Here is a 26650-nt window from a genome sequence, read left to right as displayed (position 1 = left end):
CACAGTAACACTTACTGTCTGCAAGGGGTTAGTCTGTAATTTTCCTTGCTTCCCATGTCTGTATATGAAACCACGGACGCTCTGTCCCTCCTGGCCTCATTTCTGTTTGTGGAGTGATCATAAGGTAGGGTGTGATAGCCCAGGCATTTCCATTAGCCAGGAGCATAGCCTGTAACAAAAACACTCTTGCTTGCATTTTTCATGTGACAATTATCCCACTGTGAGGTCCACAAGCCCAGCGTGGACCGGTGGTACTGCCTCCCATCTCCTGGGAACAAGCACATACCTCTGCATGAGATGAAGAGCTGCTGGTGCAGTTTGGTTAGATACCCAAGAAAATCAAAATGGATATGGCCAGGAGAGTAAGAAGGCAGAGCAGAGGGATGAGGATGTTGAGCGGTATTACATGCACCGCAGCCCAGCCGAACAGGTTTGCTCTCTTCTGCAATGCAGTGTCCCAGTCCTGCGTTGCTTTGGCTGAAGGACCCTTGGTCCTCCAGCTTCATTTGTGGTCTGAACAGGGCTTACTGTTTCCCCTCTTGTTACAGCAGAAAATTAGTGGAAAGGCAAAATGCTAGATTTAGGATTAGTATCCATATTTCAGGCCAAAGGAGGAGGAAGCTAAATCTGAGATGTTAGAAACTGATGCCCCTTCAATTTGTGCGTGATTGTAGTTTCATATCTGTGTAGGTTCCCCACTATTGACAGTGCCAACTGAATATAGGTCAGTTCACTGTTAGCATGAGGAATCAGGAGGATGGTGTGGATTTTATTACTTTCAGATATTTGGGCTAGAAGCTTTCCCGCTGTCAGGGCTGAATCAAACTCTCAGCCAGTTTGCACGCAACATATGTGATAGATTTTGCAAATTAATATGTTAATGTGGGAGGAGATCGTTCCTTGAAGCAAACCACTGGGGGTTTGGAGCATTGTCCTCAAAACCAAAACCATATTGTGTCCTAAAAAGCAAAACTAATGGCACCAAACCTTGGATTCTGTCCATTGAGAGATGAGGCATTTCGTTTGTAGTCATTGGGTTGATTAACCATTTTGGATCTGTTAGAACAAATGCATTTCTTAAAAGAAGGATTCTCCTCCCTGCAAGGATCTAGTATGTAATCTCCAGTTGGTTTAATATGAGCAAAGATGCCTGAAACCATTGCTGAAAGGCTGAGTGGAGGACCTGCATCATCGCTACCACTTCTTTGTGAGCTGTTTTGGTGCAGAAGCTATAAATTGCTTCTAACAGTGCTGAGATTTCCTGTCAGTTGGAAATACTTACTATTCATGAGCTTTGCCTCATGTAGAGGGCAGCACTCCTCCAGCCTGTGGGATCTGGAGTTGATGGGGAGCAGGTGGCTTTGGGTAGAGATACAAAGGGCTCAGTTCCGACTTCACAGAGAACTGCTTGCCGGGAAACACAGACATAAGGAGTGAAGGATGTTGTCTGCTGTGCTGATGTGGAGTGGAAACTCTATAGAATTAGCCTGGACCCCACTTTCCCCTCCTAATGTGCAAGAATCTGGGATTACAGGAATTTGCCAAACCCGAGTTGCTGCTAAGCACTAGGCTGCTGCTTGTTTGTGTTTCTGCTGTCTGGAAAAACTGTGACGTGGAGAGGACTTGAAGGAAAAACTTAGAGCGAATTCAATAGGATTGTAGGTACACATGGCAAATGTGAAAACAAGAATATGAATTATACAGCAATTACTGTCTTGGGAAAGTATCTGCAGGCTAAGCCCAGATACTTGTCTCTTTCTTTCACCCAATACTGAAATAAAAATGTGCAAGTGTATATGAAGTAATTCCTGTGATTATCCTTACAGATGTCTGAGTCTGTACTTGTTTGCTGCGTAAGACGGAGGTTAGTACTGTGGCAGTGCCTGCCCAGTTCCAGCTCAGAGGGTAACGTGGGGACTGTGAGAGTAGCGGCTCTGCCCGGGAAGCAGGAGAGGACAGTGCTGTGCGCTGCTGGGGCTCCCAGCAAACCCCGTCGCCAAGAAAGCCAAGTAGATCTGTTAGTAGGACAATGAATGCTCTGCTTCATGGCTCTCCCTCACCACAGTGAATTGTCCTCATGCATGTCAGAGTCACAGGTGTCTCCCGTGGCCTTGACAACCTGCAGCTGAAGGTACCGCTTTGCCCAGGGAGGTTGTGGAGTCTTCTTCTCTGGAGATATTCAAGACCCTCCTGGACAAGGTCCTGTGCAGCCTGCTGTAGGTGACCCTGCTTCGGCAGAGGGGTTGGACTAGATGACCCACAGAGGTCCCTTCCAACCCTTCCCATTCTGTGATCCTGTGATTCCATCCAGCAGCCCTGTAGAGATTGTTGTGCTGGTGCCTAACAGTCATTGCGGGGCCACTACACTGGACATAAAGGCACTCAGTCAGCGGGAAGAGGAGTGTAGAGCAAGCATTTGGGTTTACAAGTCATGAGTTACTGTTTCAGGGTTTTTGCACCTTCAGGCTGGCATCGCAGCAGTCCATGCAGCCTGGTGCCATCCAGCACCCTCCAGCCTGCTGAGATTTCTTTCCACAGCTGTAAACCCTTGCACAAGAAGAGTTTCAGGAGTACCTTTTCATTAATAGGGTGTGATTCCATTGCAATGCACAACACAGTGTTCCTCTGTTAGATCTTATTAGATGCCAGATCTTACATTATCCTCAAGTATCCGGCACCAAAGTATTTCCAAAATTTCTACTGCCCATTGAAGAATTCACACTTCATCAAAGGAGAGGGCTGGGAGGAGCTGTACAGCTGCATTTCACACGCTCTCAGATCATGCAAAGGAGTTTGGCTTCTGCCGCGCAGTGAAGTACTCTTTTCTTCTCCTTATTGCATACCGAGCCACTCTTCCTGTTCGGAAGGAAAAGCCAGTCATCCCTCACATTTTCCTTCTTGAGCACGCTGTGAAGCTGTCCTTCAAACGCTGTGCATTCTCAAAGTTTGTCTCCTGTTGAGCCAGGTGAGATTTTCCTGAAGATTTTGGTGCAACAACTTTCAATATAGGGAGTGGAAACACAATCACAATTTTGCAAGGATTAAGAAGTTACAATCCAAAGAAAAGCTCTTCTGTCGTAAAACTTTTATTTACCAGTAGCTAATATGTGTCATTCAACACCCCATGTGCAACACAGTCCAGTTTACTTGATTTTTATAGTGGGTGTGTTTAAAGGAAGAGTGGACTTTCTCAATCTTAAAAAGCAAAAGGACATCTGTGGCTTCCTAATGCTGTTTACAAACCTTTTTTTGCCTGTGCTTTGCTTGTCAGTAGCTGTATTTATTGATTGCTCACGCTGTGAATTAAAATGTTGAGGCAGCTCCTGACATGCTTCTTCCAGCGCATCCTTTTGGAGTGAATATTTGGTTGCCATAGGGACCAAATCCAAAGGGCACACACCATTCAAGTAAATGTTCCCTGATTAACAACTTGCAGCTTGTCCCTTAAATATTTTAATTATCCATGATACAACTTGAACTGTTATTGAGTGTATTCAGTCTGTTAATTTCAATATCTCAGTTTTTCTTAAGATGCCATTCCAGCCACTCTAGAGCTGGATTTCGACCGTGCACACAGGAGTGAGGTGGGACACCTGATTGCTCCTGAGCTTGCAGGAAAATTCTTCCAGTTTTTCTTTGTGTTGACCATAGATCCTCAACAAACTTAATGGCAAGAGGTACTACTGCATAACAGCCAGCGAAATGGAGGCAACTGGGTAACAGCTAAACGTGTTGTTTTAGAAGAGCAATGTATGCTAGTAAATCTAAGCGGGGGATGTGCCTGGAAGGTGCCGCCTTGTGCCAGGGAAGCGGGGAGGGGGGGGCAGTGGGAGGCTGCTGCCTGGAAAGCGCTGGCCCCGCTTGACAGGCACTGATTCTCAAGCATTGTTTTCCCAAATTGTAAGCATATTAGCCCTAATGTGACAGCAGTTACTGAACTATGAGGGCTGGACTTCACAAATAAAGAAGACAGGATTTTGCTAGTTTGTGTGTGGTCAGTCACTCCTTTCAGTTCCTCTTTAGCAGAGACGAAGTCACCTTGCAGCAGAACTTTCTATTCTCACAACTCCAGCCGTAACATTGGGTATGGAAGGTGGTCGAGTTACTGAGACAGTGTCTGAACAGTTCTGTTTGCCACCCTTTTGTATCTTTCAGTTCTGACTTTCCTGGGCCAGAAAAGCAGCTTTGGCACTTCAAATACTGATTGCACACAGGCACGATAGGTCTTTTTCTGCAGTCTTCTGACATCTGTCAAAGACCGCTGCAGACTTAAACCCATTGAGATTATTATTGCTCTCTTTTTTATCCCTGAAAATTTAAACAGCAGAGTTTAGCACAGAGCCTTCTAAACAAAGTAGGATGTTCTGAACCAGTGGGTCTGGTAGGCGCAAAGCATGCGGGGAATGGTCAGGTTTTGTGGCGGCTTAGCTTTAGCACAGCGCTTACAGGTGAGCTTCCTTCCATGGCATCTTCAGTCCTCTACACCAGAACCACAAGTTCACTCTGCAGCTGTGTTCGGTGCACATCCCCCTCACCTGGTCCTGCAGCAGATGTTCACTGGCTTCCTGGGCTGCAGATCCAGCTAGATGCCACCATTCTTTCCATGAAACAGGATCTGCCTCTAGCAGAACCTGCAGTAGCCTTCAGCTGAAACAGTCTTCACTCATGCTGGTGTTTACTGAAGTTTGACAGCCTTTCCTGCTTTGTGCTTGGAACTGAGGAGGCCACGTCCATCACAGCTGGTTTCAAGCAAATCTGGATCCCTTTGCTGTTCTGCATTGAAGTTTAGTGGTTTCGAATGGTGAATTAGGAGCCTAGCAGAACATGTGCAGCTTGGCCTTTGAGTTCTGGGGAAGGGGGATCCCACCTGCTGTTAGGGAATTCTCTGCTCTAAGTAGTGCTCACTCGTTGATTTCAGTGGAGAGACGTGGTTCTTTGTATCCTTATCTATAGACTCATGAAGCAGTTAAAATGAAGGAGGAGTCTTTCCTTCTAAAATTTTGGTTTATATAGGGCTCTCCTCTGCCCTAAAAAGCCAGTTTAAATCCATATACATCTATCCAGGGGCTGAATTTGGCTGTCTGTGTGTTAATGGGTCTGTTGTTGCCTCTGTTTCCAGTAAAAAAGTTTGGAAAGCCAACCAGGAGCACAGAATTTGATGCACATGGTCGTCTAGAGACCAGAGAGGAGCTCTCTTGCAGGAGATGGGTGTAGGGTGTTGGATTTTGAGCTGATGTAGTTCACGCGAATAGCACATACCACATTCCAGAAAAGAGATCGCAACACTATTTGACCTTTCTAACTCCAGTTACAATCTGTGACCTTTAGGGAGGAAGAAAACTGTTGTCTGGGCTCTTTCTGCCTCTGCTGCAATGGGGAATAGGTAGTCTCTCTCCCTCCCTCCCTTTTGTAAAAGCTACTTGTGCGTCTGGCGGTGGAAAGCCGTAGTGAGATCCCAGCAGTAGCACTGCCCCTCTACCTGCTTGTTTTCGTGCGTTGCCTGAATTGGTGTCGTTTTTTCATGCGTATGCTGAGCCATGGCCAAGGCTGTTTCAACATACCCAGCAGCCAGCCAGCGAGGGGAAGGAGCCGTGATGTGACACCCATCATAGGCAGAAGTCAGTGCCTGCAGCCTGAAGGGTATGGTAGGAACTCATCCTGATTAGCTTCAGTGGTGTGGGTCCGTCACCACTTAATTGGCTGCCAATAGCTTCCCTAATGAAGGGTGATGGATGGCGCTCAGGGGCCTGCTTGAGGGGGCTAGCCCATCAGAAGCAAGGATGCGTGCAGAAATACGGCTCTCACCTGGAAAGGACGTGGGAGCTAAGCGGCGCTCGGGGAGCCTGAGCGTGGACGGTTCCTCTTTTCCTTGCATCAGGACAAGCATCAGTTATCTTGCAAGCCAGAGATGGGAATTTCTGTGACCCTGAGTACGCTTGGCTGGTTAGGGTAATCATCTCCTTTCCCAGCAGAGATGATCTGGTGTTTGAGAATGTTCTTTCTTGCCTTTTTCTGGTTTTGGTTAGCGAGTGTGCTTTCTCAGACAGCCATTGACTTAGCTTCTCCTGGCTGGAAGGTCTGAAAGGTCATTTGCAGTCCTCCGGAACAGCCTCACTTTCTGGTTTTACTTTAAATGATTCTTTGGGAGTTTGGAGTTCTCTGATGTCATTTTAAAAAAAAAATCAAAACCTTCATAAGACTGTGCAGATGAAACAAAATTGTTGTCTTAGCCCACACAGGGTATTATGCAGCCTGGCAGATCCCTTCCTTGTAGCAATAAGAAAAGGATTTGGCATTTAACCTCTTAAAATTAAACCAGAGTGTGAACTTCAATAGTTCAATCTTATCAGGGCTTTGCTAGAATAACAAATTGTGAAAAAATGTAATCATGTCTCCGATGTGACCTTGGCAGATCTGCGTCTGTGATGTGAGAAGGATTAGGTAACTCTAAGCAGATGTCTGTTTATTTTGAAAATAACAGTTATAAGATCTTTTTTCCCCCAGTTTGTTTGCACTGCCTGTGAAAGATACGGCAGAGAGAATCGTGGTCTGCATGGAGCTCTCTGTAACAGGCTGCTCTATTATGCTGAGCAGTAATTGCTCTTGGAGGTTTGAGTTATTGATCTATTGGTGGGGGTTCAATTTCAGCGTAAAGACCTGTGTTCATGATTTAATTGGAGTGATTAATAACTCACTCGCAGGCTAGATGGGAATCGATACAGATTTCAAACAGCAAAAGCAGTACTTTTTCTCCTGTAATATAGTAGTTGATGGTTTATTATTTGCCCTTGTTTGACTAATTAAAATAGTAAGATTCCTTGGTATATAGCAGGTTTGTCTGTGTAAAAGCTTACATCTGGAGTTGAGTATTTGTGCTTGCTTGCTTTCTTAAGTTACAGGGGGGGGTGTCTTTCTGATGGCTTATTTACCTTGTTGCTTGTCTGTCACTCAGGTTAGGTGTACCATATGCCATCGCACAGAACAAAGCAAGACAAAACTACCTTCAATAGGTAGCTACAAGGAGCTTTAGCAACATTTTGTGGCCAGGGCAATAGAGTCGCTCCTGTGTCACTGTTTTTTAGGCATCCGGCATCTGCTTAGGAGCAGCACTGAAGAGATTTAACCCTGCAGCATTTGATCCACCATTATAGCCCTAGATTAAAAGCCTGTATGAAACTTTCAATCTCATTACAACGCCAGCATCCACAGTAGGTGCTTTAGCTGCAAATCCAGTTTCAGCTTTGCATTGAAATGTTGCCAGAAGCAGCATGGCTAGGGAAATGCAGTGTGACTTACTTTGGGGGGATTTGAATGGTGATCCTTCTTCTTTATGCTCTGGCCCCAATCCTTGTGTTTGGCACCCATTTTCATTCAGCTCCTGCAGCTTTGGAGTGTCGTTACGCATGCTTACAGCTAACATGCCTGGATAGAGCATGGAAAGCTCCCAAATCTCTAGGAATAAAACATCCCATTAAAGAACCATACAGCTGCAAATCAGCGTCAAGTCCATAGGTCTTAATGCTTTTGCTCTCAGTTTCGAGGGGAGGGGGTGAAATCTTTCTGCGCTGCAAGCTTTCGCAACAAAGGCTCTTATCTATGCGGCTGGCTAAGGAAAACATTTGGCGTAGCGGTTTTGAATCTTCTTTTTGATTTGTGGAGTCCAATAAGCTTTCTAGTGGAAGTACAGATTCCTATATGGCAAATTAATCCTAACGACAATAGACCTTTTCTTTCTGGTCAACATTCACAGACACTTTGATATATACATGAGGTGCAAACTGATAACACTGATCTGCATGGAAGTATTTTAATTTTAGATCAATGTTTCTTTAGGAAGTCTCTCCTACCGGTCCCAAAAGTATCAGAGTAAATGTAAATCTGCCATGCTTGAGTTTTCAGTCGGGTGAGAAAACATAACTGTACAGAGAGGGTAAGGACCAGGCTGGAGTGGTGGGTGCAGAGCCCTGGAGGTGGTCAGGGCATCCCGAAGCCCTCGGCTGCGTCAACATCGCTCATCGCTGGGGTGATGGTGATGGACATGTGGACAGAGCCAGCGTTGGGACTGCCCGCGGGACACGTCCATGCCGGTGTAAGAGGAGAGAGGGGCTCTGCTCTCTCTGCTCGGGTGTGCTCCTAACATGAAAATCAGGGAGCGTGTCAACCTTCACTCTCAGGAGTTGCTGGCTTTGTGTTGAAAATGTGAAATGCTTTCCTCGTCGTGATGTTATGAAAATGACTTGAAGATATTTTACTTTTAAACTTGGGTGCTTTAGAAAGGGGAAGGAGGGGGAAAGACACCCTTGGAAGTTAATTCTGAGGACCAAGCTGACAGCTTTTTGCCACTGTTGCTTTCTTCTAGGTTGAAAAGCTGAAGGCTTGTTACAGCCCCAGCATACAGCAGTCTAGCAGGTTAAATGACTTGGGCAACACAGTTTATTAAAACTGGCAAGTGCTCGCTCCAGTTCTCTTCCTGATAGTCAAGGCTGTCTGGGAGAGTAATTGATAGTGGCAGCTGTTTGGAGGGTGTTTCAGATTGCGGCGAGGCGATTTGACTTGACAGACAGCTCTGTACAAATGAGTGGAGTGATAGGGGCCGAATCCCGGCCGCGTTGCGGAAGGAGCTTCCCGCTGGAAGCGGCCGCGGCGCTGGGTCGCAGGGACGGGCTGGGGCAGCCGCGCTGTGAACAAAGGCCGGCTCCCCGGCACGCAGGCGGCCGCGCGGGTGCAAAGCCAGGCGCCGGGGCTCGCGCTTGCGCTCGGCTTACGCTCCCCTCTGAGAAAACACTGCAATTATTTGTGGAAAATGCACCAGGGGCCTACGATGTTCTGAGGAGCCCCTGTCACGGAAGAACATTTTTTGACGTGACCTAATGTGTGCGGTCCGCTGCTGTCGTGATGGAAATTTGGCCTTTGCTTCGCAATAATGTTAAAAATAGTTCACGTTAGATTCCAGAGTCTTCCAGACGGTGTTTTTATGTGCAAGTCCCAAGCCTTTATTCCTTATCTAAAGCTGATTTGCGTTAAAATGGGTGGAGGAACTTAGTCCCCCATATGCTGGATAGCTTCTGTGTTGTAGCTCTGCTTGCCTTACCTTTGCAGACCAAGCTAATCGTCTAATGTCTTAAATAGTGCTGCCCTCCTAAAACGCAATGAAAAAGCCATCCATATAGAAGGAAAAGCCAGATGAGGATAAAGAATTAGCACTTAAATATTGATTTTCACTTGTAAGCACTCTGCCAGCATCAGTGCTATCATTGCCAATGCACAATGCTTTATTCTGTCTTGTGCTTATGTATGTTGCTTATCCACAATACATTATGCAGCGCTCTAAAAGCTCAATTAAAAAAAACACAAAGGTTTGCTCAAGTTCTTTGAATATGCTCCTTTAGATATTTCTTTGTTTTGTACTACTGCTGTAAAATCATGCTCTTCTGTACTCATTTCCCATGCTGATGGTTCAAAACTTGTCTCTGGGACTCACCAACCAACGCTGAAACACTCAGCTTCTTGCCACGTATGTCCCTGCAATTCCTGTGGTGATGCTTTTGCAGCGTTTCTTGCTGGAATTAGAATATGGAGCAGGGTTCATCATAGCCAGCCTGGCTTATGTCTGTTTTCAAGGATGTGTACAGGGTGGAGAGATAGGCTGCAGATGGTGGTGGTTGTGTTTCTTGGGAAATTGCCATTGGTAAAGATGTCATTGATGGATGTAGGAGAGGAATTTCTTTCTCACATCACCCCATCACCCTTGCTGTTTGAATACAACCAGGGAGACTGCAGAAAGACGTCTGAATGACTCCACTTTTCTTTTTTTCAAGAGACAAAGGAAAGGCGTGCAAGCAAGATTAGATTATTTCCAATCACATTGTACGTGTGTTGACAGTCCCCTTTCAGCAGCAACCAGCAGCTTGCAAAGAGCAAGAGGCAGGGCTGGCACTGCTGTTGCCCTAAGTAGTGTTTGTATAACACAGTAACTGCTTACTGGAGTTCTCAAAGCAGCCTTTACATCTTTAATCCCTTGCACTTGAGCTACTCTTAATCAGCTTGAAAGCAAATTCCTGTAACAGAAAGGTTTAATTTGTGTCTGGGACTTTCTGTATTGTATTTAGCCTGCAATGCTGTGTACTTACACACTGCAAGCGTGTCACCCTGTGCAGCCATGGGGGTGGGCAGCGCGTGTTTATTCCAATCACAGATTTGTAATTCACTGAAGTTTCGTAATGGATCCATGCTGATGGTCTTTCACCTTCGGGTACCTCCTTCGGAAACACACTTTCCGCAGCAAATTCAACTGTAGTTGACTTTGGGGTTTCCCTTAAACTTCAGCTCTTGTTTCTACAGATTTCCAGCAGCAGTAGCTAAAGCTCTCTGTGCCTTTGAAAGCTGTTAAAAGTTTTCATCTTCACCAGGTTAAGTCGGAATGAGATGTAACCCGAGACACACGGAGGTTGAAATGACACTCCAAATGGCAAATTAGTTGATCAAGGAGGCAAGAATTACTAATCCCAGGTTGTTGTTATTTTTCTTCTTAGAGCAGTTTCAGTCCTCCCCATCTCTCGCACTCAGTCACCGTTCACCCCCGTGAGATCAAGACATGTTTCACTGTCTGTTCATTTAAGAAAACCTCTCAATGGAAGAAGTCCAGAGTGTTTGGTTAGAAAATAAACAAAGTTGGCATGCTGAAAAGGGGTAGCGCTCTGCGTGGTGGAGAATGGCAGATGTGATCCAGCCTCCCCTTAGCAGGGCTGAAACAGGAATCATTGCGAATGTCAGATTTCCTGTGAAGGGACGAGCTGAACTGACATGCGTTCAGGTTTAATTAAGGTTGAATTATTGGAGCTGACTGTCAAGTCTTAGGCAAATTGGCTCAGCCTGTTATCGTTAAGCATGAAAATTACTCTAGGACTTGGTGAAAATAAACACATTTTTGCCTCTAGAACATTGTGGTGTGGTGTGGTGGGTCTGTGCTTTGTTGGGGCAGTTGTGCTCGGCTCTGCAGGTCCATCTGCTCAGAAGGACTTGATTAGGAGCCAAAGTACAGAAATTTCTGAGAGGATCTCGATGAAACCTGATCCACCTTGCACAAAAGGGAATATTCGTTTTTTTTCTTTGAGGTATTTCCATGCGTGACTAGCAGTCAGCCTGGTCAGTTGGAGGAAACTTGGGCATACAGGAGTGTCCTTCCCTTAGGAGGGACTTTCGAGCAGCCTACAGAGAAACTGCAGAGTTTGAGATCCTGATCAAAATGGGCAACGTGTCTCATTAAAATAATTAAAATCAACTTTTTGAGGGATTTCAGGGAAAGTAGCTCAGAGACTTTCACATGAATGGAGAGGAAAGTCTTGAACTGCAGATTTTTGTGATAGGTGTCATGGTAAGGATCTTGTTAAGTACCTAAGAAACCAGGTGATTATAGCCTTCAAAATTGTTTCTTTGGTTGCACAGGGAAGATGGCCTCAAAATTGTCAGGTTTCTGGAGACCTCTGGAGTATGGTTAGCTAGTGACTGGGTATTGGAAACAGGCACTAAACAAGTAGAAGTAAGTGTAGCAGAAGAGTATGAACTGGAAGAAAGAAACCAGGACGTGTGTGTGTTGTTCAGTGTCACTGTGTAAGTCGTGGGACGGTACTCCGTGGAGTTAGCTGAAGTGAAGGGTCTTAAGCCTTCGCTTAGAAGTGCCTTTTGTGTTTTCTAGAATAGTGAGATATACAGATGTGATCTGTTTCCATTTGGGCATCTGCTATCCATTTTGTCCAAATCTATTTTACCAGAGATTTAGGTGAAACACCTAGATGTGAGAAAAGTTTTCCTTTTCAGAAGATGTGACTTTCAAACGTCAGGCAGGTCCCAGTACCTGGTGTCGCTGTCTTCCTGTCGTTTCTCTCCATGATTTCTCCTGCCTGTGTTCACATGTGGTCCCCTTCCCTTCACCCATGGCAGTTCACCCTCAAGACAGCCACACGAAGCAGCTTCTCTCTCTTGAACTGCATTGCGGCCATCAGAAGGGGAAAGAGCAAAGTCACGAGAACACCAGGATTCGCCCGCCGTCATTCCCATGTGGTGGCTGAGAAAGCTTGGGGATTTTTTTTGTCTCTCACATGCTTCTCCACGCTCACCCATGAATTCACACCATATCTTTCCCTCGTCAGTGCTTCTGCTTTTGTTCAACGTAGCTACAAAAGGAGAGAAGATATTCACACTCATGCCTGTAGCTTTTCCAGGGGAAGAGGGAAGTGGCCGGGTATTTTCATTGTTGTTGAGAGTGAAAAATATTTCAGTACTGAAACCTGAGAGATGAAAGTTGGCAGGAGAAATTAGTCATGTACCCCTCATACTAACTAATATAACCAGGCTGGCTGGTCAATTCAGTCAGCAAGGGAGCGTGAGCTTTTGCTTTGAGAAAATTGCAAATGAGGACTAATGCTGAAACCACAGGGAATCAATAGTTGTACATAAAACTGGTCAAACGGCTGCTTTTAGTGCGGGACTTTATTGATTTGTTTTGGATCTAATTGACTTTTTACTCAACTAACTTTTGTGGTGCCAGTGTGTTTTGAATATACACCATTAGTCTACATTGCCTATAATTACATGATATGAAGTTTAACTCTGTAGGAGAAGGCCTGTTGGATGGGAAGAGCTAATAGGCTCTCAGGAAACCTGTGGTCAGGAATGAAACCCAATTGCTCTTAATGGGTAGCTCCTGAAAAACAGTGGGATCTGCAGCTCTGAGTAGAATTCCTCCAAAAGGCACGGTGTGGGGACCCCTGGCTTGACTAGTCAGTGACTATTTTTCAGTTGTTAGTAGTAAAATGTGAGGAAAATTTACAAACATGGGTGGCATTATAAAAAATAGTGGTGCACAAGAGGAATGAGAATTTGATTTTGGAAATAAATTCTTCGTCACTCTAAGTAACATTGGAACCAGGTCTAATTACATCTCAAAACCAGGGTACATGTGGTGCATGAATTCATATTTGAAAAATATTCACTGAAACAAGCACTAGCCTTATATTTGTTGTAGGGAACGATTTAGGATCTCCAGCCATTGAGTCAAACCTGTGAAGACGTATAAGGTGCTGAAGAGTACAGGCCTGATCACACATGCTGCCAGCCAAAGCACTGGTGTTTGGAAACGCATCTGTTCCTGTTATTTGTAACTTTGAAGCCAGAAGTCCTCACACATCTTCAGCTGTTATAGTGCATATGTTTCCATTCGTTGTCTTTTCATTTTCATATTCTGAATACATATATGGATTGATTGATTGATTGATTGATTGATTGATGAAGGAAATGGTGCAGTGGTGAGAGTGCAAGTAGAGCCAGTGGCAGTGTGGGGAGCTGCCTTTTATCTCAAGTAAGGAGATGCCTTCACCAAGTGGGCGTTGTCTGTACAGAAAATGAGCTGGTGTGCTACAGGCTGTGGTTCATCGCTGTCCTCCTCTCATCTAATGCCGACATGGTGATGCTCAAGTCGTCAAAGCCACGGCAGTGAGAACTCTGGCCTCTCACAGACTGCGTTCATGAATGCCTGGTTAGAGCGTCTGCGTGGCCAGAATTAGCTTGCGGTGTGCGTCGTATGTTATTTCCACACCTCCTACATCAGGAACTGGATCAGTCCTTTGATGAGGCAGGAAAATTTCAAAGGTGGAATTTGTTCCTGAGAGTGTCGGGAGCATGTTAATGAGTGTATGTAAAAATCTCTTGCATGTCTGCAAGCCAGCTAAACGCAAACAGTCCCAACACATTCTGGTGAATAATAAAAGCATGTATTCTAAAAGTCAGTTAGAAGTGCTGTGTGTGCACGGTGGATCTGTGTGTGTGAAACACATGGACAACACTAGTTCTCGTAACCCATGAACAGCTTTTCTTGAAATTGTGGTTATATGTGCACCCAAGGATACACAGATTACATTGAAAAGGGGGTTCAGTGGGGGTTGAATCACGTTGATCTTTGTAATTTCGGTTGTCTTCGACCTTTTGGATGCTGCTGGATCTGAAATACCTCTCCTTTCCTCCCTTTTCCCATTTCCTTTCCAGCCTTTTAACCCTTTGAGCTGTTCGATTTGGTTTGATTTGGATAAAAGGAAATACTTGGCGCCATAGAAGGAGTAATTCCATATGGAATTCTCACTGCAGGTGCATTTTGCAAGGTCGAAGCATTCCTGATAGTTTTGATATGCGGGGTGCATACAGGTGTGTGCAATACTTAGGGTGACCAGGACTACACTTGTGTGCTTACTGCACTTGTGACTGGATTTTTCCAGCTTTCTTTGTTCTGTTCTGCCACACAAGTGTGTGGTCAGGGAACAGCAATGTCACCGCTTCACAGCAGAACTGTCCCATCCTTGGCTACACGAAGAACCGAGGTGTCCTCCTCCCTAGGAGCCAGGTGGGGTTATCATTAATGATTTCTGCTTCGGTCACAGTGCGTCGTAGCTGGAGTTGAGCCTAAACACAATGTAGATTGCCTTGAAAGAGCGTTGAGAAAATGAAATGTCTTCATGATCAGGCTTGCGTTCACGAGTTCATTATCAGCCTTAAACTTAAATTGAGCAGGAAATACTGTAGCAGTAACTCGAGACACATTCACACTCCTACGGTCCATAACCTTGGGAGTCTGTAGAAGTCACAAAGCTATATGTTCTTTGTAGTATGCATTCGTTTAATGACAGCGAAGTCTCTTACACGCATGCGAACAAGTACTGTAGAGTGGCCAGTCAAGGAGAGCGGAAGGACAGACACACAAACACGCATCCATCTTGTAGCAGCAGTGCTCCCACGATGCTCCCACAAGCTGATACATCACTTGTTTTTTCTCAGGCATGTGTTCTACCCAGCAGAGAAACAAACACAGACCTTTTCAGCACGCGCTTTGTTCTTTTTCTTCTTGCTCCATAAGGTCCCACCTTGAATGACAAGCCAGAAGCGAAAGCAGCCAATGTCCCAAAGGTGTCTGGGCTAGAGCGGAGCCGGGAACTGAGCACCGACGTGCCCTTCGCCCTGCCGATCCCCAGCCCCCAGCCAGTAGCTGCCGTTGTGACTTCTACTTCCTCAGCACCCACGTCGAGCGCCAGAGCAAGCCCGCTGTTGAAGAAGGAGCCAGTGATTTCAGCACCAGCACCACCAAGGCTCACACCTCAGCCACAGCCTCGGCCACAGTCGCAACCTCAACCTCGGCCGCAGTCGCAGCCTCAGTTAATACCTGAGCTTCGGACCCAGCCTCCGAGCCACATCCCTCCACCGCTCAATTACCAAGTGCATCACCAGGTGGCCCACAACGGACTCAATAATATCAGGTAGGGCAAAGGGACACTCATGTCATCTTTGTGCTACTGCTGGGATAGAGCTTGTTTCAAAAGGGATAGAAATTGCTGGGAGGTGAAACAGGAGTGCTCTTACTGCCTGGATAAGATGCACCGTGCTTTGGTTATCTGCGCTGACTCCACAGGCTGGAATTCCCAGCAGTGGTCAATAGCTGCCTTTGAAACGTGGTGGTAAATGCTCCCTTTCTGGGAGAAAGGCATGTGTAACTGTGGGATAAAGTTCTTTTAGGTCTGCTTTCTAGTGGAGTTTTGCACTGTCTTGTCTGAGCTGGCCAGTTCTTGCCTTAGAAATTTAAGGTGGTTGGAGTTTGAGCAATTCCCTGGTTTCATATTCAGAAAGACTTCCATTGAAGTAGAAGGTTTGTTCATGGTTATCACAATTTTGTTGGTTCACCAGCATCAAACAAGGGATATCTATATCAGAAGATACTGTGTCCCTTAGAACAGGAGGGCTCCATGTAGGCCGAGAAATCTGCCTACAGATACAGGAGGTTTAGCTTTGCTGTTTAAATTGCCTCCATCCAGTAAGCGGAATGGATGAAAATGTTACGGAAAATGAGTTTCAAGAGAGAAGAGTTTAGCTAGTCAGCTGGAACTTGTGTAGTCTTTTTGCTGGTACGGAAGACAGGCCTTTGCCTCCCAAACCAGAGCTAGGCCAGTTAAACAAGATGAGAAGACTGATGTGAAACATAAGACTTGGCTGAATAAGGGTCAAAATATTAATACAGAGAGCTGCCAGTAATGTGTGTTTCACAGTGTCCTGCACACTTAAACTCTCTCATGGTTTTACCCTTTAAATGCCACTGTAGTAGAAGTTATTAATAATATTTCAAACTATTCAGGATATCTCAGAGGTTTAGATTGCAACAGATATTGGTATTGTGGAAATTACGCTAAATAATAACTGCAGAGATACTGCCTTTCACCCCACAAAACAGATCACTTGCAGTGGAGTAGTAATAATAGAAAAAATATTTAAACTACAGAATTATTATGAGAATAATTTATTAACATGGCATGTGTTTGCATACCTGTGTGAATATAACTACAGAGCATGCACAGCAGATACAACTTGGGCCCAGAGTCACTCACACTGTGCAGCTCTGTGCTCCCAGAGTAACAGAAAAAGGAATTAGAGTAATTGCTTGTGGTCACAAGGACACACATGGTCACTGCAAGGTCGTCAGAGGCTAAGTAAAGGTGCAAAATCCAGCTGCCTTTGTGGCCTTCATCAGTATCTCAGAGATAGCTCTGTAACTTGTTCAAGCACCTGAGGAAATGTCACTCCAGAGAACCCAAGCCTGTCCTGCCCTGCTGGAGAAGTTCGTTAAGACTCGTTGTTGTCTCCACTGCCATTAGAAAAACCAAAAACATAAGCTTGGGGGGGAGATCAGTGGCACATCGTTGTGTTGTTGCAGGTAGTGTGTTTCCTGCACTGTTTCAGTCCTGTATTGTAACACACTCTCTCTTTCTGTCTCTCTCTGTCTCTCTCTCCCCTTTTCCTCCCATCTTTTTCTCTCTGCAGCCGGAGCAGCAGTGCTAGCAGTGCAACAAGCATCAGCCTCCCGAAACACCTTCCCCTCTCTCCCCAGATTCCTCCGCACCATTCCTCTGGCCCGGCTCTGCCCCTCTCCATCTCTAATCTTGCTACCTCGCACTTCTCTCTCAGATCGCAGACCCAACACCAGCACCATCCGGCCATGTTCGCCACCCCACCCACGCTGCCACCTCCACCAGCGTTACCTACCAACAGCCTCGTGATACCAGGTCACCCTGCGGGTAGGTTCCCTTCTTCTTCCAAGGCTGATCTGCTGTGCATGCACTGGAGGGTGTTGAGAGATGGGCTGGCTGGTGGGCAGGTAAAACAAAGTGACGCAGACCCCCTCCGCGAGCAGTGTGTGCTGCAGCTGTGAGAGTGCTCGTGAAGCAGGCAGGAGACCTGGACATGCTTTACCAGATGAGAGATTGCAGAGACAGCACAGTAACTTCCTATGAGAAGTCTTTGAAGCAGATTTTTCAAAAAAAAAAAATCTCCTTTTCAGGGCATGTCCTGTGTGGCATTCCACAGCCATCAGACGTTTTTTAGGTTAACAAAAGACTGATGTAGAGTTTGCCATTCTCCCCTTCTTTCTCCCCACTGGAATGAAAGTTGCTGCTGTTAGAACTGACTTGAAAAAGAATGTTTCTAATCGTCCCAGAAGGTTGTTCTAACTGAACAGCTATCCCCTGCTCTGATCCTTCGACAAGCAGGATCCTCTGCCTGCAGCAGCGCAAGCTGGCTGTGTGCCCGTGGCTGCTTGGCCTGTCTGTCTGAGGCTGAGACAGCTCAGCAGACAAGCTCTGCTGTTCAGCGCTCATTATCTTTGCATCCCTTTAAAAAGTTTCCTTTGTTCACCCTGGCCCCCATTCTATTGTCACTTCTGCCCTAAATGCTCTGTTTATAGCTTATCCATTAGCCTACAGCTGTCCCTGGAAGAGACCCTGGCAGCTGGAGACTTCCCTCCAACTTTCGCTTGCTGGGGCCTCCTTTTATCTGGCATTTGACTCCGCAACTAACTCAGCAGGGATTACCCAGGACAAGCGTTTTGCAAAAAACGCGCCCGCTTGTTTCCTGTGAAGCCAGTTAAAGGAATAAGGAGAGGGCAGATTTGCTGCGGAAAAATCTGATGGCCTTGTGTCCCCTTTTTCTCTTCCAAGAGCTAAATAATGTCCCATTATTTATAACTGCTTCTTTACATGAAAGAAAAATGTGAACTGGTCCAATGTGAGCTCTCAGGACGACGACAGACAAAAATGCTGTGGGTTCCTAGCCAGAAGCAGGACCGCATAGGCCAAAGCTGCCGTCTTTCACAAGCCCTGGCACCATCTAGAATTTCAACCACACGGCTGGGAAGATGTTGGCAGCGCTGTGGGAGACCTATTCATTGCTTCCCCTGTTTAAGGCAAAGGACTACTGTGATGGAGACTTTGAAAGTATTGCAAAAGGAAATAGCAATGTGCTCACTAAAAGCATGATATTGCAGTCACTGAAAGCAAGTATGTTTTCACCATTAACTTCAGGAGGTGCAAGATCAAGTGACCTATTCACATTCAGCAGCTTGCCAGGAAACGGTAACAGTCTTGCTCCTACTAAAAGGATTTCTCCTGCAATTTAAGCAGGAGAAGCCTAAGTTAGTGGAGGGAAAGGTCTGGGCGTCTAACCCTGCAGACAGTGAAATGCCTCTTGTCTGCATTATATAAAATGCCTGCAAACTGGCACATCATAAAATCGATACAGAGCACTGCAGAGCCAGGAGCTTCTGTGGTCATTCACATAAAAGTTTCTTAAAAGCAAACAATATTGCTGAGCAGCCCTGAAAAGCAGGACCCAACTGCCGCTACCAGCACAGCCCTTGCTGGGCCTTTCAAGTGCATGGGTGCTCTCAGTGAAAGCACCAGCCTAGAAAAGCCATCAGAGAGGGTATGGCCCTTTGAAGTCTCCTTTTTGTCGTCTTTTTCTCCCCCCTCTGTGGAGAAAAACGTGCGCTTCCTTTAAAAATGCTTGTCACTGTTACCAAGAAGAGAAGTAGAGCTCAGAGCTCCTGCATTCACTGGTGGTAGAAATTCAGTGCTCTGAATAGCAAGAATGCACTTCTGGGGGCTTTTCTTCCCTTTGAAACCTAAAGCTTGTTGAAGTAACTTAGGAGCAACCCTCGTGTGGGCTGCTGCCCTCTACTCAAGGGCACGAAGGCTGGCCCTGGTGTAGGATACACAGAGGACACAGCCGTCTTTGTTGCCTGCTCTTCTGAACACGAGGGTACCTAGCAACATCAGCAGGACTGACCTTCTCTGCTGTGCCCTCTTCATGTGCGCACCCAGAGCAGCAGTGTTTGGGCATTCAAAGGGCTGCTCAGTTACTCGGCTCCAGGTTGTGGTGTTACGTGGCCAGACCCGTGGGACGAGGTGTTGCTGGTAGGCACAGGATCTTAGTTCTAATCCTAACGCTGCCCAGAGCCCCTCACAAAGCTGGTTATTTTTCAGCAGTCCCATCCTTAGTATGAAGCAGCCGCTCCTCCCAGTGCCGCAGCGCTTGTCCAAACATCCCTGGGCCTTTTCTTTTCCTGGCAAAGGCCAAAGTTGTGGTACCGGTCTATGGGCTGGAGCCAGCTGCAAATCTATCGGTCTGACTTCAAGTCTCTTGAAGAAATTGGATATCAGAGCACTTACAACTGCCAACTTGCTTTTATCTCTCCCTCCAGAAAAGTGGATTATCTTGATGCAAACAGAAGGATTCAGTTTCTTTAAGTCATGCCAGAATTAAATGCGTAAACACACACACACACACGTATGAAATCATACTCATATTTTCTGAAGCGGTTAGGTTTTGGACCTAAGTGCTTTCAGCCTAGTGGGCTTTTTTCTTTTTTGCTTGCTCCAAGGAGAACCCATTATAGACTTTTTTGCTCCAGTGCCTTAGGCTTCAGTATTGTAAGTGTATGTACTTTCTGCTTTTGTATTAATTATTATAAAGATATTATCAGTACACAGTACCTGCTCTTAGCAGTACATTTATTACTGAAAAGGAAATGACTTAGGCACCCAAAATTTGCTTTCTAAAGTGGCTTTCAATGGGATGTAGGCTTCTGAGTGGTAGTAGAGACCCTGAAATTCCCCATCAGAGTGCCTGTTTTTAAAGATCTTAACCACATCACTTCAGAAAGTGATCGATTTAGACATTTCTAATGTTAAAAGAAATGCCTGCAGAACATGAAGTAAAACTTTAAACCGCATGTATTCTTTTACCCCTTTCTATTCAGTGCTGTAGTTTAAAAGGAGAGTTACAGTAAAAAAGTTCATGTAAGTTCAGTAGCAAGTAGGCCGGGCAGTAAAGGGTGTATGTCACCCACAGCTGATGACACAGGTTGCTCTCACCTCAGAAAACATTCAGGGGGTTGGACTAGATGACCCACAGAGGTCCCTTCCAAACCCTACCATTCTGTGATTCTGTGAAAACATCTAACAGGTTGGGTGCTGATTCCTGTATGAAGTTCTTAGGCAAAATCACAGGTGGATTTCATTGATACTACCAGACATTTGTGGGGAAGTGGTTGTTTGTCCTTATTGTCCTCAGTCATATCACTTCTAAAGTGCTGGCATCTTCCACTGCCGTAAACCACGTTCAAATTCAGTGCAAGTTTGTTCTTCCAGAGGAAGCCACTGAGAAGAGGCCACGTGTCATATGATGGAACATTTTATTTTCTGCACTCACTGCAACCTTCATGAGATCTTGAGCCAGTTCAGTATTTCTTCTTTTTCCACCTGTTCCTCCTCTGTATTTTCTCATAGGAGAAAAGCCTGGGGATGGGGATGAAAAATGACAGTTATGGCCTGTTAGCAGTTGAGGAAAGGACTGCTTAGTATTTAAGATCTCAGAAAAAAACTTACTTGCAAAGAAGGCCTCAGTTTATAGGATGGATGTTCTTGGTCACTGTGTGTGTGTCCTGGGGCTGAGAAGTGGGAGGATGGCACAGGGATCAGCTGAGAAATGGCTGTCCGAGCAGGTAGTTCCCAGCCACCCAAATCCATGGTTATCTCGTTGCGTTGTAGATCTTGTCAAAATTTTACTTCTGAAGTACGTACACGTTAGAGTGTAACATGTGTGCTAGGCCCACCAGCCATTCCCAGTGTACGCGTGTGCTTTTGAGTTGCGAACCTCCAGAGGAGACAGGTCAGTACCACTGGTTGTAAAGCGAGCCGTTGCTCTCGAGGGTGCTCCCCAGCATCTTGCTGGCGCGGGAAGGTCCGGCCACCGCGCCGCGAGCCCAGACCGCCGAGGTCCTGGCATGGCCGCCAGGTGCCGGGGAGGAGGAGGAGGAGGAGGAGGAGGAGGGGGTGGCGGGCGGGGGGCGGGCGGGCGGATGGATGCTTGCTGACGCCCCCATGATGTTTTCTGCTGTGATGACTCATGGTGTTCTCTCTTGCCTTTAGATACCAGCCTGTTGATATCATTCAACCAACCAATCATGTATTGCCAGCCTCATTCGGGGATTCTGATTGGTACTTTGTCACAGGCATCTCTCTTACCTCCACCAATGAGTCCTCACGTAGAAAACCACCACAGCATGACCTGCAGAAACAGGGAATGCCAGGTGAATATTGACTCTTTCTCCTCCGTCTTTGTGGTACTCACAGGCCCATGGGCCTCTGTGTCTTTTTTTTTTCTCTCTCTCTCTCCTCTAGATCACGAACTGCTCAGGCAAGAGCTGAACAACCGGTTTTTGGTTCAGAGTTCGGACCGGGCCGCTGCCTCACTTGGCCCGGTGCCGCTGCTGAGAGCGGAGTTTCACCAGCACCAACACACGCATCAGCACCAACACACCCACCAGCACACATTCACTCCTTTTCCATCCAGCTTGCCCCAGACGCCGCTCATGCCGCCCTCTGCACCTCCCATGGTGCGTACCCCAGCCCAAAATGTGAGGATAAGTAGAGCATCTCTGGTCAAAAAGCCTAACCCACTCTTGTCAAACAGAACCCAGTCCTCTTTGTTTCAGCCAGGCGTGCTGTCCCTGTCCCTCCGTCCCGGAGGCCTGGAGAGCCAGGCCCACACTCCCGAAGGGACCCCCTTTCCATCCAGCACCTCCACACCGAGCCTGCAGGTCCCCCACGCTGCTACCCGTGAGCACATACCACACCCAGGAGACAAGTCCAGAGCCCCTTTAGTTTCCCTGCTCGTGTGTCCTGCTGTGTGTTTCTGCTGCCCCTTCCCCAGAGCCCAGTGCCATGACACACCAAAACACTCCAAGGAGGACACCGCAAGATCAGTGGCCTCCAGCACCAAACGCAGTCCCCACAATGGTTCCTTGCAGGGTGGACCATACTTGCTTACCTGGAGCTCTCGCCATAGTGCAGCATCTCATCTGATACGTGTTTTGTCCCTCTTCCTCCTAATGCCCTAATCTATATCGATTTTGGCATTTATGATTTGATTACATCAATAAGGACAAATCTGATTGTGGCAGGTTCTTCTTGTGGGAGAGATCCTCCTGGCCATGTAATAAGCGTTAGCGTTTTGCCTTTGAATTTGCTTGTCACGCAATGGGACATTGCTGCAGCTGTTACAAAATTGTTAGAGATCTGCTACGGATGGATTTTGTCAGTACTTTAGAGCACACTCTCTCCCCGTTTCTGGCAATTACTTTGTGAGACTGAAAGAAGAAGATTCAGCTTTTTTTCCCCTCTCAGTTTCACACTATGTCCAAAATGTAGAAACAGCCCTCTTCTGCTAAGGCTAGCAAAAGCCGGGAGTAACAGCAAAAGCAGCATTTGGGAAGAGCTACCAAGAGCTCAAGGAGCATAACGTTTTCTTTCCCACTGCTGACTGCCCAATGACATTCTTGGGTTGTAATCTGCTTAGCCGCGAGACAACTGAAAGTAATATCATCCACCCAAAATCCAGCCCCAGGTGTTTGCTCAATGTACTCATGTGTAAACACCTTCCTCTTTTCTCGGTCTGTGTAAAACAATCTTGAAACTTTTCTCAGAAACCTCCTGTGTTACTTAAGAACCCTGATATCTGATCCTGCGAACAGCTCCATGCCCCCCACCCATGCCCGCTGATGTCAGCCTTCATAGCAAAAACAGCTTGCAAGGCTCTTTTGTTATATTTCACTCTCATCTTCTTATGTTCCACTAGATCAGGTCTGCTAATCCCAACACCAGAGAAGAGTGTTGAAATTTACAGCTGCATGTGTTTGGTAATTTATGGTATTTACACTGGAGGGGACATGGCTCCAGTAATAACTGTAATTAATGAAATTACAAATCTATTCTCCTGCACATAGAGGGGTGTGAGACAGCAGCTGACTTGCCAAATAAGCAGCTTTTCATGGGGTCCTACAGCTCCCTTCCCTGCCTTCTTCCCCATTCCCTCCTCCCCAGCAAAATGTACATACTGTTCAAAAATGTGATGTATATGCTTTGGGTTTGCTTCCAAGGTGGTACAGGACAAAAGGTCTTAAAAATAAATACAGGGCGCAGACTGCACACATGGAGGTGTTAAAGCCCCATGCTGGAACGGAAAAGGTTAACAATCAGCTTGTCTCTGGAGTGCTCGCTCGTTTGCAGGGCAAGAGGAATATATAGAGAATTGTGCATCTAAAGCTATTAAGCCCTTTTCCAAACGATTTTGGCACTTGCAGCAACCCAGAAAACAGGGAACTGGTATTGGTTGCCCCACAGTAGGTGCTGGGGTCTAACGGAAGGCGTTCCCTAGCTCCTAGTCTGCGGTCCAGTTCAGCGCTCCAGGGGCAGATCCCAGACCTAGCCCCGGAGCTGAACTCCCCCTGTCTTGCTGGGCTGCACACAGCAGGGCTGCTCTCCTCCTAGTGAAGGAACCTCTTCCCCGCAGTGTGTGCCAGCAGAGTTCTGCAGTGAGAGTCGGCCGCACCCGTGCAACCCGGGGCTAGAGCCTTTCTGTCTCTGTTAGCTTTGGGAAATCAGTCAGCTCCCTGATGAGCGAGTAGGAGTAACCAGTCAGTTCTGCTCGGTTAAACGCGGTGCAAACGGGCCGTGATTATTTGTCTGTGATGAAATCCTGATGTGTCTGCTACTGCTGAAACCAAACTCACCTGTTCCCTTTCTTTTCTCTGTTTTTTTCCAGTTTGACAAGTACGCTCCCAAATTAGACAACCCTTACTTTCGACATTCCAACGTGAGTGCTTACCTTTCTAGGTGGTGTCTTTGTTAATGGTTCTGCTTGCATTTGTTTTGCTTGGTTTTGATTGATCGAAAGTGTTTTGGTTCATTCATTCCTAAAGCTCTTTTTCCGTCTTGATTTTTTTTTTTTTTAAGGTACAAAATTCTCTTTGGGCTTTTTTTTTTTTTAACCTGTTTCTACTGCATTTTTGCTGCTGCGGCTCTATATTGCTGTGCCTGGGATGGCAGGGAATGCGCAGAAATTGCTAAATCGGTGGTCATTGCAGTACCTTTGCAGCTGGTGCTTCTCACAGTGCAGCAGCCCGGAGTGCATGGCTCTTTCACAAGATTTTGCTCAGGTCACAGGAGTAAGTCAGACTAGTGGTTTCTTCCTGGTGCTCCCCACTGCTCCAAAGCACAAGAACTATATGTTTTGGGACTTGTAAAAGTGCTGTACGTGCTCAGGAGAGGCCTAAGCAAAACTTCACCAGACCTACACAACTACAAGGTGGTGTGCATGTTGCCTATGGTTAGTGTGCAATGCAGCATCTTGTGGTTCTTTTTTGCTTTGAAAATTAAAGCAGGTCACATTTCAAAACAGGATCAATTTGTTTGCTACTGCAGAAAAATGCAAAGTTAAAAAGTGAGCAAAAACCCCAAATTGTTCTAATTCCTCTAAAAATGGTGAGTGCTCTGAGCTTCCTGCAATAGTCCACAGATTTTAAAGGCACACTTGTTTCAGCACTATCTAGAAAATCAATCAGATGAGCGCGTTTTCCAAGTTTTGCCTTTGCTCTTAAAAATTTTGAAAGCAAATTTAGTGTGTATTTTCACTGTGGCACTCATTGAACACAGTAATATTTTTGTATGTGCCAGGCTTGGCACCTACCTCCATTATTGTTCAAGTTGTCCTGTGACATAAGCATCTCTTTTTCTTTTGTAGTTCTTTCCAACCTATCCTCCAGCAATGCCTGGAATGCCACCCATGCTTCCACATTCAGGTCCCTTTGGGTCACTTCAGGGAGCATTTCAACCGAAGGTACAAACTTCTTCTTGTGAAGGCTTTGTTCTTTTGCTGGGAGAGAAACTGTATTCAGAGTCGTGTCTCTGGTGATTTTGTAGCACAGGATTTAACGAGCAGAAAGGCAGCACGGGGCTGGAAGCGATCACCCCACAGATCTGTGAGCGTCCTCTGCACAAAGCAGCCAATGCTTGAGCAGAAATTTTCTCTTGGCACTACAGATCGTTCCTTGGAAAAGCATATAGTGGTTCACTTGGGAGGTCACCTGAACCTGGGGGAGAAGTGTAGAGTCAAATGCATTATTTGATTGAAATATTTACAGCTAATAATAGATCAATGAGTCTCAAATCATTTATAAATTTAATGGCCTGAGATTGCAAAAGATACATTAGGTTTATTCCCAGAAAAAAATGAGAAATTGACTGTACAAGTGTGGGAACAATAGGGAGAGACTGCTGTAAATGGGTAGAGCAATTTGAAGGAGCTGAATTTTTATTCCCAGCTCCGACACTGTCTGACCTTGGGCAAGTCGCTTAAATCTTCTGTTCCTCAGCTTCCTTATCTGTAAAGTTATCTTGCAGTGGGTTTTATAAGGGTTGATTAATGTCTGCAAGCTTCTTTGAGATCGTGTGTTTGAAAGGTGCACTGCAACTGTAACATATCATTACAGCTAGCACTGATTGGCATTTGGAAATGTTGCTGTGATAACCAGCATTTTTTATGAGTTCTGTGGTGTGCACTGCTTTTTTTTTCCTCCCAGACTTGTTCTTTTTATGAACTATTTTTAAGTGTACAGAAACTGTTAAATCCCTCCAAACAAGAAAGATGCATTATATCTGTATAGCATTTGTTTGAAAATGGAGCATTTTCTCCATTTATAAGGTGACATGTGTTTAGCTCCCCTACGTACTGTGATTTTAGAGATTTCTTTACTTGAATTGCATTTCCATAGAGCTCTGCTACTATGATAGAGGACTTGAAGGACCAGCACTGTAGCCAGGCCGTTTCTGTTTGCATATGGAAGGTCATTTCCGTAACCCCACCAAGCGGGGCTGTGGGGTGTGCTTCCCTCGGCAGCCTCACCGACGGCAGTGGGAGTCAGTAATTAGCAACTGCTGCAAATAAGGCCTCTTGCAACCTTCCCACTTAGGTTTTTTAATGGAAGGTGGAGTATTTCCTCAGCACCCGTCAAACTCCTTACATTATTTTATTTTCTGGATACAATACGAATAGCAAAGTCTCTAAAATGGCTTCTTTCAACAAGAGTCCTGTATGTAGTGGCTACAGGCAGAGGAAAGGAGCAAGAGGGGCAGAAGATAGCTCTCCCTTGACGGAGTCTGCCCGCCAGTGTTTGTTGTCGCTGTTCTTGCAAGGGGTGCCAGGGGATCCCCTACAGACCCAGGCTGTCAGGGTGTGAACTTGACTTCCCAAGAAAAGAAACTGCACAAATAAGGTGGAATTGGCAAAATTTTTGCTAATGTGAAGATAGGGTTCAGTTTTGCCGAAAGGCTACTGTTAATGAGGAGCTTCCAAGAGACCGATAGCGTGCTCTTCTGGTTGCCATCTTCGTTACCGAGCTTTATAGATACCATCTCACTGTAAAATACCATTAGACCAAAGAGAAGCA

At 46.0% G+C, this 26650-nt stretch overlaps 1 protein-coding gene across 21 annotated transcripts in view; it reads left to right on the top strand.

Moving 5' to 3' along the window:
• The window catches only part of FBRSL1 (fibrosin like 1), a 555762-nt gene that overhangs the window by 511765 nt on the left and 17347 nt on the right, over positions 1-26650 (top strand). For 11 of the 21 annotated variants that reach the window (XM_075434576.1, XM_075434573.1, XM_075434570.1 and 8 more), the window contains 5 exons: positions 14903-15299; positions 16852-17105; positions 21546-21781; positions 23968-24018; positions 24946-25041. In XM_075434576.1, coding sequence (XP_075290691.1) covers positions 14903-15299; positions 16852-17105; positions 21546-21781; positions 23968-24018; positions 24946-25041 — 1034 coding nt within the window. Of the gene's footprint in view, positions 1-14902; positions 15300-16851; positions 17106-21293; positions 21782-23967; positions 24019-24945; positions 25042-26650 lie in introns of all 21 variants that reach the window. The other 10 variants (XM_075434584.1, XM_075434569.1, XM_075434585.1 and 7 more) reach the window with 7 other exon arrangements.

Source organism: Opisthocomus hoazin, chromosome 13 (assembly GCF_030867145.1).
Source record: "Opisthocomus hoazin isolate bOpiHoa1 chromosome 13, bOpiHoa1.hap1, whole genome shotgun sequence".
NCBI lineage: Eukaryota > Metazoa > Chordata > Aves > Opisthocomiformes > Opisthocomidae > Opisthocomus > Opisthocomus hoazin.
Note: the sequence above shows the minus strand (reverse complement) of the source record. Positions and strands in the feature narration are given on the sequence as shown.